Source organism: Hippichthys cyanospilos, chromosome 21 (genome assembly GCF_059441005.1).
Source record: "Hippichthys cyanospilos isolate Australia breed blue-spotted pipefish chromosome 21, RoL_Hcya_1.0, whole genome shotgun sequence".
NCBI lineage: Eukaryota > Metazoa > Chordata > Actinopteri > Syngnathiformes > Syngnathidae > Hippichthys > Hippichthys cyanospilos.
In genome coordinates this window covers 3467610-3480089 of record NC_142389.1, presented here as the reverse complement: position 1 = coordinate 3480089, position 12480 = coordinate 3467610, and the positions used below count along the sequence as shown (strand labels likewise).

Sequence of the window (12480 nt, the reverse complement as noted above, 5' to 3'; positions counted from 1 at the left end):
CCCCCACCCCTTCCTAATTGCTGAGAGCCATCAGCAGCCCCCGGCCTCCTCCCCGGCGCGTTTAATCCACCACTTCAAGCTGCTTTGCCTCCATAAAACCATTCTAACGCCTTATCTCATCCCGGTGCTCTTTAAACGAGCATTAAGAAGTGTTTGCGGGATCCGAGCTCCGGTTAACCCCGAGAGACTCCGCATCAAACAATGAAGAGGGACTGGAGGCATTTCGTGTTCATCACAAAGCAATCATCATCTCAAAACACTTGGCATGTTTTTTGTCTTTTTGGAGGGCTTAAAACGCGAGCATCCACAAGCTAGGTTTACGCTCAATAGGGAGACATTTAAATTGACATTAGCAGTTCGAGACGACGGCTGCCGCACGTCACAGTGTCAAGCCGCATCAATTAATAGCAAAGCAAAGCAGCTCTATTGTCTATCAGCATAAGCACCGGTAGCACAACGACAGAACAACACGCCGTCTGGCAGCCATCCGAATCCCGCCGTTGTCATTTCAAAACACCTCCGGCTCAGATCGCAGGCCGCGTTCGCATCCTCGGTCTCACCTGTGTCTCGCGTTCGCCTCAGTGTGCACCGTCTCCGGGTTCGCGGTCCCGTCCTGACGCGCTGCAGCGGATACTCACCACCAGTCCCCGGCACCGGCAGGCGGCACTGAGCCGACGATTGGGCCTAGCAGCCGACAGCCCTCTCTGTGCATCCCGAGAGACAGCTCATTGGTCAGGGCTTCACGCCGTACGTCCCAGACAGGCGCCTCATTGGTCGCTTTTAGCGAGACTGACTGTGGCCGCGAGCTAATTGGTTGTCTTGCGCGCGTCGATATCGGCTTTCGAGCATCTCATTGGTAATGGATTTCCGCGGCGGAGTCAATGAATCCACTGATTGGTTAATAGTAATGTTGTTGTCTGCGTCTGAACCGAGAGCCATGTTAACTTAAGGAACGGATGACAGTGCGTACTATTCATTGTAGAAATCGTTATTTTGATTATTTTATCGCACTTTCGCATTCCCTTCATCCTCTCGATTCAAACACATCGCAGCACATTTGTTGGAATATTTTTTCCAATGATCGTATGCGCATATGATAATGACCCAAGAAAGGACACGCACCAGCAAGTGAAGATGGATGACAACGCCGTTACCGCTATCCCCAAATTGTTTAGACTAGAGCATAGGTGTCGAATTCCAGTCCTCAAGGGCCGGTATCCTGCATGTTTTCTAGTTTTCACTCCATAACACTCCTAATTCAAGTTAGCGCAATAGTAAACTCTGCAGGAACTTGAAAAAGATCCTAATCGTTTGAATCAGGTGTGTTTGAGAGAGAAAATCAGAAAACATGCAGGATACCGGCCGAGGACTGGAGTTCGATACCTGTGGACTTCAGCATGCTTTTCCCACACATCACGCTGCACATCCTGCCTGTGACAGTCACTGAGTGGCATCGTTTGCTAAAGCTAAATTATCATTATTATAATATCGCTAAACAAAGAACCACACTGAAGAATTTTCTATTCATTAATTAACGTTATTGTGATATAGTCAACGTCATGATAGATCATTTAATTTGACATTTATATACTAGTCTGTCCAACAGAATGCCTAACCAAGTAGCTGTGGACTTCCTGACCTACTTTGCACGTTGGAATTATTAATTATTTATAATGAACTTATTGCCAGGGTGGGACTACGTTTCAGTAGTATCGTGTTCGACTGTTTCCGGGATCAACAAGCCGGTTATTATATTGTTATAATGACGAAGACCTAAAATACTCAACGCATGCCTCGTTTTCAGTGTGGAGGGAAGAAACTATATGCACTGCAGCGAATAGAACACTATTTAATATGAGGATGGCGACCCCAAGTGGACAAAAATAATACAGCCGTGGCCAAAAGCTTAGAGAGCGATTCGTTCCACTGCCAAAGCAAAAGAAAAGCACTGAACACACACCCGTGTTGCACAAACAACAAAGCACCTTAAAAGCATTCAAGTGTGAGGGTGCTTTCAGTCAAAGGCCCGGACTCAAATTCCCCCCAACAATCTAAAAACAGTTTGCTGATGAGCAAAGCGTTTTTCAGCATGATGGAGCACCTTGCAACAAGGCATAGATCAATAACGATGTCACTCAGGGAACAAAATATTGAAATATAGAGTCCATGGTTAGGAAACTCCTCAGAACTTAATCCCGTTGAGATTTTGTGGTCAATTCAGAGACAAGTAGATTAACAAAAACCCCACAAAATTCTGACAAACTCCAAGCATCGATTATGCAAGAATCGGCTGCCATCAGTCAGCATCATTTGAAATCAATTGAAAGGATGCCCAGGGCGAATTGCGGAAATCTTGAAAAAAGAATGGTCAACAGCACAAATACAAACCTTTTTACATTAAATGAAAATGGTCAATAAAAGCTGTTGACACTCATGAAATGGTTGTATAGTAATTATATCATTATAAATGAGTCTATATCGTAACATCTGACAAAAAAGATCTAAAAACACTCAATCAACAAATTCTGTGAATTCCAATTGTGAACACTTCTGTTATAGGGAATTCTGGCAAATATCAACGCTGCAGTGGATTTGAAACGTCTTTGGGTTAAATCTGAAATTGAAATTTGATGCACATGTGCAAGTATTAAAACAGAAAATCCAACAAAACACAACCAAAATAAACATTTTAAAATAAATATTGATTAATGTATGAACTGTTTTAGCAATTTGGGTAAAGATACAAATCATGTGAGGCAGCGTTGTTTTTGGCAAGCATTTTTTATTTTGTTTTGGTCAGACTTTTGAAAATAACACTTCTTAGTTTTTAGTCACATTTTAGTCATTTATATCCTTGATATTATTTATTAATCATTGTTTCTTTTTGAGAACGAGTCTAACCCTTTGTTTGAATCATTTTGTGGAAAATATTTCTTAATAATTAAGTTTAAAAAGTGATATATTTTTACATATATTTTTTACATATTTTTGTGAACACATCTCTAATGTAATCCCCAAACAGGACAATTTATGTTCAATATTTTTCTGTGGACAAATATTAATCTATACCGTACAGGTATGACACTTTATGACGATTATTTTTTGTAGACAGATATTTATGAAATATTCAGTTAAAATGTCATTGAAACTATCTTTTGATGGAGAGTGTGAAATTGCATATTCAAAGAAAAATAACAGTGAGTTGAGGGGTTAGGCAATCATGTTTTCGTGTGCACTGCCATCAGCTACCTGCAGATTGTACGATTTGAATTTATTTACTCAAGTAAATGTATTTTTATATTTTTTTACGATATTCAAAATGTTTAATGTGCATCTGTTTTTTGTGTCATTAATTGAACGATTAAATGTTTATGACCTAATCCATCCTTGTCAGCTCTGCCCTAAAGCAGCAGTAATGTTCCTGGAAAATCCCCAGGATATTTTATATGTGTCACACATTCATTGCTCAGACTGCAGCAGTTGTCACGTCACGCAGCCCAATTAACCAATCACAATCGATTCGGGCTCCTCTTTCACACTGAATTCACAAGAAAGGAACAGAACGCGTGCTTGAAGGCGGGCTTGATAGCCGAGCCCAGAGGTGATTATAACGCAATAACAATAAAATAAATAGATTAAAAAAAAAATAGCCCGATGGGATGGAACGATTTATGAGGTGGTTAAAAACCGCGAGACTGGCGGAGGATATACAAAAAGTGATGCTTCAGCACGTTGGACAGCTCCTCTCTGGAACACGATTCCCGATGGTGTTCGCATCGCCTCACCGACATTAAAGATTGTATGTCAGGTAAGAATATTGCGGATAGTAATGACGATGTTAGGTGGCAATGATATGATGAGTGCTGCGCGAGTAATGCATTTGAATTAATAGACCTAAAAGTGTAATAAACTGGCCAATATTTCCTTTCTGCTCCCATTCTTGGTTGACTTAATAACACAATAAAACGTACGCGTGCGCGTGTGTCACAGCGATTTATTGACGTATCTGTCTGTAATTGTACTATTATGCAGACAGACCCGCTCATTGGGTGCGCTGTGTGATTCTTTTTGGCGCATTAGAACTTCTTGCGATTTACCAGAGGAGGGTACTACTGCACCGTTATTTGTTGGTTGATCACGGAAACTCTTCAACCCACTGCAGAAGAACAATTGACTTACAAAGCAGACATTTGTGACACTAATTCACATTTTGTAGTAAACTTGCATACAATTGCAGCATATTTGAGTAAATATGTGGTTCTTACAGCATATTTGAGTAAATATGTGGTTCCTATCTATCTATCTATCTATCTATCTATCTATCTATCTATCTATCTATCTATCTATCTATCTATCTATCTATCTATCTATCTATCTATCTATCTATCCATCTTTCATTTTCTGTATTTCTGCTGAAGTTACCTGAAAATGTCTTTTCTTCCAGAAGAACGTCAGGGCACAAATAGCTAGCTTGCTAAATTATTTACAATTCCAAACCACAACCACAATAAAATCCATCCATCCGGTATTTTTAGTATTGTTGAATAGGTAAAGCCTGCTATTCGGCGAGGGTACAACGGTTGGACCCTAATTCGCTCGTCCTTTTCTGCTGCTCAGCAGCTGATGAAAACCTCATTTGGATTCTACTGTAATAAATTCTGCGCTTGTTTTCAGAGTCTGCCTCCCAGGATGCCGGGGAACCTTTCAGCGTGGGTGTCCACACCCGCTTATCCTCCGTTGAATAGCTCCGTGGTCCCCCTGTCGAATGGCACCTCTCCGCACTGGGAAGCACCGGCCTTCACCGTGGCCGCCCGCTGCAGAGTAGCTGCCACTCTGGTGCTCTTCATCTTTGCCGCTCTCAGCAACCTGTCGGTGTTGATCAGTGTGTGCTGGGGCCGCGGTTATCGCCTCGCGGCACACCTGCGTCCGCTCATCGCCAGCTTGGCGTCGGCCGATTTGGTGATGACTTTCGTGGTGATGCCGCTGGACGCCATTTGGAATATTACGGTGCAGTGGTACGCGGGGGACATCATGTGCAAGCTGCTGTGTTTTCTGAAACTTTTCGCCATGCATTCGGCAGCGTTCATACTGGTTGTTGTGAGTCTGGACCGATATCGTGCCATTCTTCATCCTTTGGATTCCCTAGATGCTGGGCTGAGGAACAAACGCATGCTGCTGGTAGCTTGGACACTCAGCTTGTTACTGGCGTCTCCACAGGTATATTTTGATATGTTTTTCATAAGAAGTTAGGTTCAATAACTGCACAACAACAACGTCAGATTTATCATTCTTATAATAGTACAAGCACAACTTCACTATTAGTCATCAATCATTCACGTTACTGTTGATCATAAAACATTTCAAGTGTTTCATTTATTGAAATAATTCAGCTCGTTTTTATACTTTACATTAAAAATCATCTTATGGGCCAGATTACTGTACTGTATGTATGATGCCCCTGTCTTAGTTTGATGAATTATTATAGTTGCAAAAGATTATTTTCGTCAGTGAAAGATCACAATCAAAGTCATTGACAAATCATCTTTATGAAATGTTTCCACTTCAGCATCACAAAAAAAGTTTATACAAAGAGTTTTGTTTTCAGAACTGTTCATTTAGAACAGAACATTAGACTCCAGGTATGAGACATGAGATTCTGGGTTACCTTGCTATTAAAACCTGCAGTTTCTGTTCAAATGTTTTCAGGCAATATTGTCAAAATGATATCAAAAAATGTGATTATTTGATCCGCACAGCAAAAAAACATGACTGTTTCAGTTTGCTGAAGACATTTCACCTTTAATCCAAAAGGCGTCTTCAGTTCAAAATTGAAGGTTCTAGCGTTTGCTTGTATAAGCCTCGTGGGTGTTTCCTCATTGGGTGTGTTTCTTTTTTTAAACACCTTTTTCAAACCAGGAGCTCACACTATCATGAATTCGGAAGTTGTTCATGAAGGAACCTCCCTTTTTCTGACTCGGACGAAGGCAGGCTGTCGACTGAGAGAAGCTGCCCGTCGATATTGCTCCATGTGTCTGCACGCTAGCTGTTTAGTCTCAACAGTGTAGATGCAATTGGTCCTATCCATCCATCCATCCATCCATCCATCCATCCATCAACATGGGTGCTTTTAAGAGTTTACTAAACGCAAAAAAAAAAAAAAAAAAGAAGCACCAGTATTTGGAGTGTGGTCCTTCAGGTTAAAGTAAGTGGTTTGAAATGATAAATAAAAGATTTACAAGGCTATATTAACATGTTTGCTAGCGTTGATAAACTCAATTATGTTTCCAAAAGTAAATATGACGGCTTTATTTGGTGCTTCAGACAATATAAGATGTAGATAGGGTGCACCACATTTACCATTATGATCAAATTAGATTTCTATTATGCCATTTTTGTAAGTCTATCAATATTGTTTTTTGATTGATTTTGATTCTGATTCGAATGGATTTGTGAGTCAGTGCTTAACTGTTAAACTCAGACTTGGGGCACTAATTAATGAGTTTAATCAAGCTGATCAGAGTAACATTTAAATGAATACCCTGCAAATGCATACTGTAAGTAAGAAAATCACTGCATTGACCAGAACATTTAATTGACATGTTTTACACACATTGAAGAGAAATATGTATTCAGGTTTAACCACTTGAAAGAGGATATCTTTGAAGTGTATCCTGAAAGCAAATGGCTAACACATTAAATCTTTAGTGTATAGCTTTTAGCTGAAACACAGTATCTTGATAAAATGACAAGGTTAAACCTAAGACACTTTGCCTTTGCAGCTTTTGCTCCCCGCAGTCCCCTCTGTGAAACAGAGGAGCTAAAAATAGGGCCAGTGAGCAGCATGTTGACGCTGGGACCAGATCCATCATTGATAAGAAAGAAAGGTGGATAATCCGCTGACGGGGAGCTTGCATTGGCCTTTCCTGTGTGAATACTATTACAGAGACCATAAGCATGATGGTTAAACAACGATCTTGTCACTTGTGTGTCATTGTGTGACGGTCCTATTTTAGATTTCATAACAGTAGAACATAGAATAATGCCGTTGTGCCCTCAACGCATTATGAAAAATGCTGCGTGTTTTGAAAGGCAGATGATTTCAAGACTTTATATATATATATATATATATATATATACATTTCCTATGTGCTTTTGTGTTTATCCCCGCCTGGTCTCGCCAAGCTTATTCATCATCTCAGCAAATCAGGCCTCTCATCCATTCAAGAGGACACTTCCCACATGTGTCTTGTTCATCAGCGTGCATTGTATTTCCTCTTTCTGTTTATTCTCTCTCTGGTTTTTGTCCTTTGTTTTGTTGTCACCTGATGATGGTGAGACTATTCCCCAATGCTTCTTTGTTCATGTTGTGTCCTTTTTTTTTTCTTTTGTAATAATGATTTCTTATCCTTATGTTAGTTAGATGCCTTTTAAAATTCAATGTTTTTTCTTTTAGCTTCCTTTGCACATCTCTTCTAGTATCCATTCCACCACGACGAACCACCAACATCATGATTTTATTTATTTATTTTTTCACTGTATTTGTCTGTTGTGATCCGGTATGACACAGACTGCATTACTGTGACTAACTGTTGGCTAGTAATTTTTATATTAAACAATTGAAAGAAGAATCGATAGCGTCCACTCGCCCTATGTCCGTGAGTTCAGTTCCCAAACCTCATATACACGCTATTGATTTTTTTTCCCCACTGACATTCACTACTGAGACACTTTACCGCACATCTTGAAATACTCTCACACATCATTCCGAAATGTGCTAAAAAAATATACCAGGATTTTAGATGGGTGTATGAGTTTTGTTAATGTTTTTTTAAATAGATAGATAGATAGATAGATAGATAGATAGATAGATAGATAGATAGATAGATAGATAGATAGATAGATAGATAGATAGATAGATAGATAGATAGATAGATAGAAATTCTATCTATCTATCTATCTATCTATCTATCTATACTGTAACAAAAAAGACAATGAGCTCAATTTGTTGTTGGTTTTTTTTCCTCATGTGTTTAAAAAGGGTTTTAATATTTCTAAACGTTTTAAATGTGCGGTAGGGGAAAAACTATATAATAAGCTGCTTTATTTTTTCATTGTGATAGACTGTACTTTCCTTTGGTGCATATTTTCATCGTTACTTTGAACCTGTACGTAAGGCTATCACCATATTGTATAAGCGGCGCATTAAATGGATTTAATGCACCACACCGAACCAAAGAACTGTTGCTTTCAAAGTTCTTTGGTGTTTGTGTCAGATAAACAAATGTCGCGTTTGTTTACTGCAAACAAACAACTACTAACGCAAGTGTTTACCTGTGACTGCATATGCATGCTTCATCTTTTCACTCTCCTCATTCTCAGCTTTTCATCTTTCGGGCCATTAAGGCAGAAGGAGCTGACTTCACTCAGTGTGTGACCCACGGGAGTTTCCAGCATCGCTGGCAGGAGACGGCATACAACATGTTTCACTTTGTGACACTCTATGTCTTCCCTCTGCTTGTTATGACCTTCTGCTACACAAGCATCCTCACCAAGATCACTGGGCAGATGCACAAGAGCAAAGGTGTGTGAAAATTGGCGCATTTTTCAAACATTTAGTCCCAAGAGAGCAAATGGCTGGCGTGAAGAATAAGTCTGTTTGGAGGTACTAAAAGTGTGGTATAAAAGGAGAAGGATACGATCAAATATTGCATAGATTGTCAAAACATGTCAACTTTCAATATGAGTCGCTGCCATCGCTTCTAAATGCTTGCAAACAAGAGGTCGAGAGGTAGACCCTTCAGACGTCAAATTTAGCCCATGACGGGCTCATTTACTGCCATTAAAAATTGGAAATATGATCAATTTTGGACGTACTGAAAACACAATGTTTTATCACACGTTTCCTCCATTTTTTTCATGAATCCTTTCAACGGCAACTTGTGAGCATGGTGCAATGGAAATTTTTGTATTGATATGCTAAAACCATCGGGGGGGGGCGGCTAGCGGACAACTTTTGACATGTGCAAGCTTTTCAATTACTTCATTGAGTGGCTTAGCCTGACTCCCAGAATGCTAATGATCCAAATGATGGCAATTGGGTCGTTCGTATCTCAAGTTGATCCTTCTTGTGTCTGCAGATGGTGAGCGATGCCTGCGACGTAGCGGAAAAGACAAGATTCCCAAAGCCCGGATGAAGACCCTCAAGATGACCATTGTGATCGTCAGTTCCTTCGTCATCTGTTGGACCCCTTACTACATTCTGGGAATCTGGTACTGGTTCCAACCGACCATGATCAAGCACACTCCGGAATACGTGCACCACATACTGTTTGTCTTTGGCAACCTGAACACATGCTGTGACCCTATCATCTACGGCTTCTACACGACCTCCTTCCGAGCCGACCTGGCCGATGTGATGGCGTGCTGCCTCCAAAGACGCGCCGGCAGCGACTCGCCTCGCTCGGTGGATCGCCTTTCGGCTAGAAACCCTGGAGCTGCTGCCGAGATGGAGTCAGACCTGAGCTCCAACCCGCACAGCGGTAACCCATGATGGACGGACGACAATATATTTTTAGCCTGGTTACTTCTAATGTCTCTTCTGGAATATTCAAGAAAATACTGAGTGTGCATTATAAGATGAGAAAACTTTTTTTTTTTGGATGAAGGCCTCCACACGCCACTCGCGGTAATCGCTTCTCTGATACAAAATTGGATATTTATGTATAACAGTCAAATGAATATACAGTATGAAAACCAGAGTATTTAAACATGTAGTATCTTAGAACAATTATCAAAAACTGTCAAAAAAGTAGAGCTAATTCTCCATGATCCTGCAACCCCTACTTTTATTCTTCTAGTAAGACTTTGTTTGCGATTTTGTAGTTTCTTCAAATTTCTTCCACACGGATCTCTTCCAACTATGCTTTTTATGTTATGGCACAGTCAACTGGAACAAAGAAGTCCCCAAAGTATTCCCATGAAATTGGGAAGAATTATTTGCAATTTCTCAGTAAATAGTATATTGAGCAATTCTTAAATGGATTGATTTACAATCTGATACCAATCTGATTCCAGTTTTAGGCAAGCCTCTTGGAAAATGTAGCGGCCTAAGATAAAAAATATTCTAAATTAAACGTACAGTAGCTTAAAATATAGCTACCCACCAGAGAAAGGTAACTAGCTAAACGGCAATAAAATGACAACATTAGCTAAACTAAGAAAAAGTGACCTCTGCTGTACTATTTGCACTAAAATTCTGAAAAAAGATAAAGAGTCGGTATGCAGTAGTATACCTACTCCCAAACTACTTTTAATGGGCATTAAACAGATTCAATATTGTTGTTGTCAAGTGTACTTACGAATTAGATAGCTCTGATGTCATCGATATGCCGATGAGAGCCTTTGTGAGGCATACTGAATTCGTATCGTGTCAGTAGCTTTGCGTCGGTAAACGCTCGTCTCTTGTACTTCAACTTATAGACAGAAACTCACCAATCACAATTTGTAAGAGATGCAATTTATTTGAACAAGACTATGCTTCGATTGTGGTTTATATGCTTTAATTACTGTCGATATGCTCTTGATTTGGTTGGAAATTTTAGTCCATATTAATGCAACTTCATGGAGTCGAATCTGTACAGCCTAAAGCGTTCAACTGTGTTTTCCTTCCCCATTTAATGAAGCAGTAAAAAGCGCTTACCCTGCAACATGCCGTCTGAATGTTAGATGATCACAATCGGAGGTTGGACCCATGAGCACGCAACAACAACTGGTTTATTGAATCCCAGTAAAAAGAGGCGGATGGCTGACAGCAGCACCTGCTGGTGATTAGACTGATTGGATTGAAATTGGGTTAGACGGGTAGGTGAGGGACAATGAGCAGGCTGGAGAGTGTGACATATAAAATGTTTTAAACAAGTACACTATTTTTGTGGTTTAAAAATGGCACATCAAGCACACATTAATGGCAGACATGAATTACACTTCATATTTCAGAATAAGTCATTTTTTCCTCACCAAAAAGCAGACCATGGAGTAGTTTTTGTGTCAATTTCTATACTTGCATGAATGTGGAAAATAATAAAAAACAGAATGTGGTATTGTCATGTGCAAAGTAATACTCTTTAGACTCTTTAAACTCAATGATTGGTGCAAAATAAACTGTTGTGCATAAGCGCATGAACAGTACAGTAACTTGTATGCCGAAAATACTGTTTGTGCAATTTGGAGTTTGTTGATCTACTCTAGACACTATCGAGTATACCTGTACTCAATAAAAGTGATGTCAAACTGCTTATAAGGGAAGGATCTGCCTGGTCAATTTTTGAACTCCAAAGGGAAATGAAACTAAAGAAACCTGACCTGTTTTCTTTTTCGCCAATTTGCTACTTCTTTTTCAAACTAGTTGACAATATAAACGTTATATAACTACCTAACCTCAACCCTATGTAATTGTTTTTATCATTTTAGCCAAGCATCGGGTTGGGTAGTTCACATAATTTGTATTGCTTTGAAACTGGCTGTTTAAAATTTGCTTCTACATCACTTGACCAACCGAGCAAATGCATTGACTGTGCGTGGGAAAAAAAAAAAAAAAACAGATCAAAGACGAATCAAAAAATTCTTTATTTGGTTTTAGGCTTGTTGAAATATGACAAATGTGAGTCCAGACATTCAGAATAATCTGCAGACAAAACGGAGACCAAGCTGTAGAGAAGGAATAAATATATTTTTTTTCATTATTATCATTTAGCGTTTAACGTATTAAAAAATAGTAACGTTTATATCATAGTAATTAAGATCTGGTTGTGACGTTGAATTTCATAACTGCCCTTGGAAATAAATAAATAAATAACAAGAGACTGCTCTCGCGTGGTATTATGCCATGTGACAAATAAGACGTGCGTATGGATATAATCATATATACTTATAAAACATACTTTATAAAATTACCATGAAAGCAATAGGTGGCACGTTTTCGATGCGGTAACGTTGCATCGACGACTAAAATAAATCGAAATCACAGCTTGGCCTCGGTTCCCCGCTGCAGCTTTTCTCCCGTCTGCTCTTTCCATTTTCACACCTTTTTCTTATTATGGTCGAAGAACCTCTGTGACAACAGGTTAAAGCTTTTTCTTCGATATTCACTATACCAGAGGACAAAGAAGCACTTTCAGAAATATTAAAGCATCATTTCTCCTTGACACTAAAGCAGCGTGTTTCTACTTTCTAACAAGTTTTTTTCAACTAGCGGATGGTTCTTTCAAGGACGCAAGGTGAGGTTGGCTGCCGTAGCATGAAGCTCACCTTGCTCAAAAAGCCCCATTTCGCAATCCTACAGAAAAGAAAATCCAGCGCCGCACAAGAGGAAATCATTTGAAAACATGTGTATCAAATCTAATCATCAGAATAACAATGAAAAAACATTGAAAAAATATGAACATTTCTTTTGGCAACTTTTCCTCCTTAACAAGGAGGACG

General features: G+C 39.5%; 2 protein-coding genes across 2 annotated transcripts in view; one reads left to right on the top strand and one right to left on the bottom strand.

Annotated features, from left to right (window-relative positions):
• The window catches only part of gatad2b (GATA zinc finger domain containing 2B), a 49642-nt gene extending 48981 nt beyond the window's left edge, over positions 1-661 (bottom strand). Inside the window, exon 1 of the mRNA XM_088404807.1 lies at positions 561-661. The gene's annotated coding sequence lies outside the window, so the exon portion shown is untranslated. The remainder of the gene's footprint in view (positions 1-560) is intronic.
• Positions 662-3587: 2926 nt separating this feature from the next.
• Positions 3588-11304, top strand: gnrhr1 (gonadotropin releasing hormone receptor 1). The gene is made up of 4 exons (XM_088404997.1): positions 3588-3808; positions 4675-5217; positions 8380-8581; positions 9138-11304. The coding sequence occupies exons 2-4, from the start codon at positions 4690-4692 to the stop codon at positions 9548-9550; spliced, it is 1143 nt and encodes a 380-aa protein (XP_088261123.1). The 5' UTR covers positions 3588-3808; positions 4675-4689; the 3' UTR covers positions 9551-11304.
• Positions 11305-12480: the final 1176 nt, after the last annotated feature.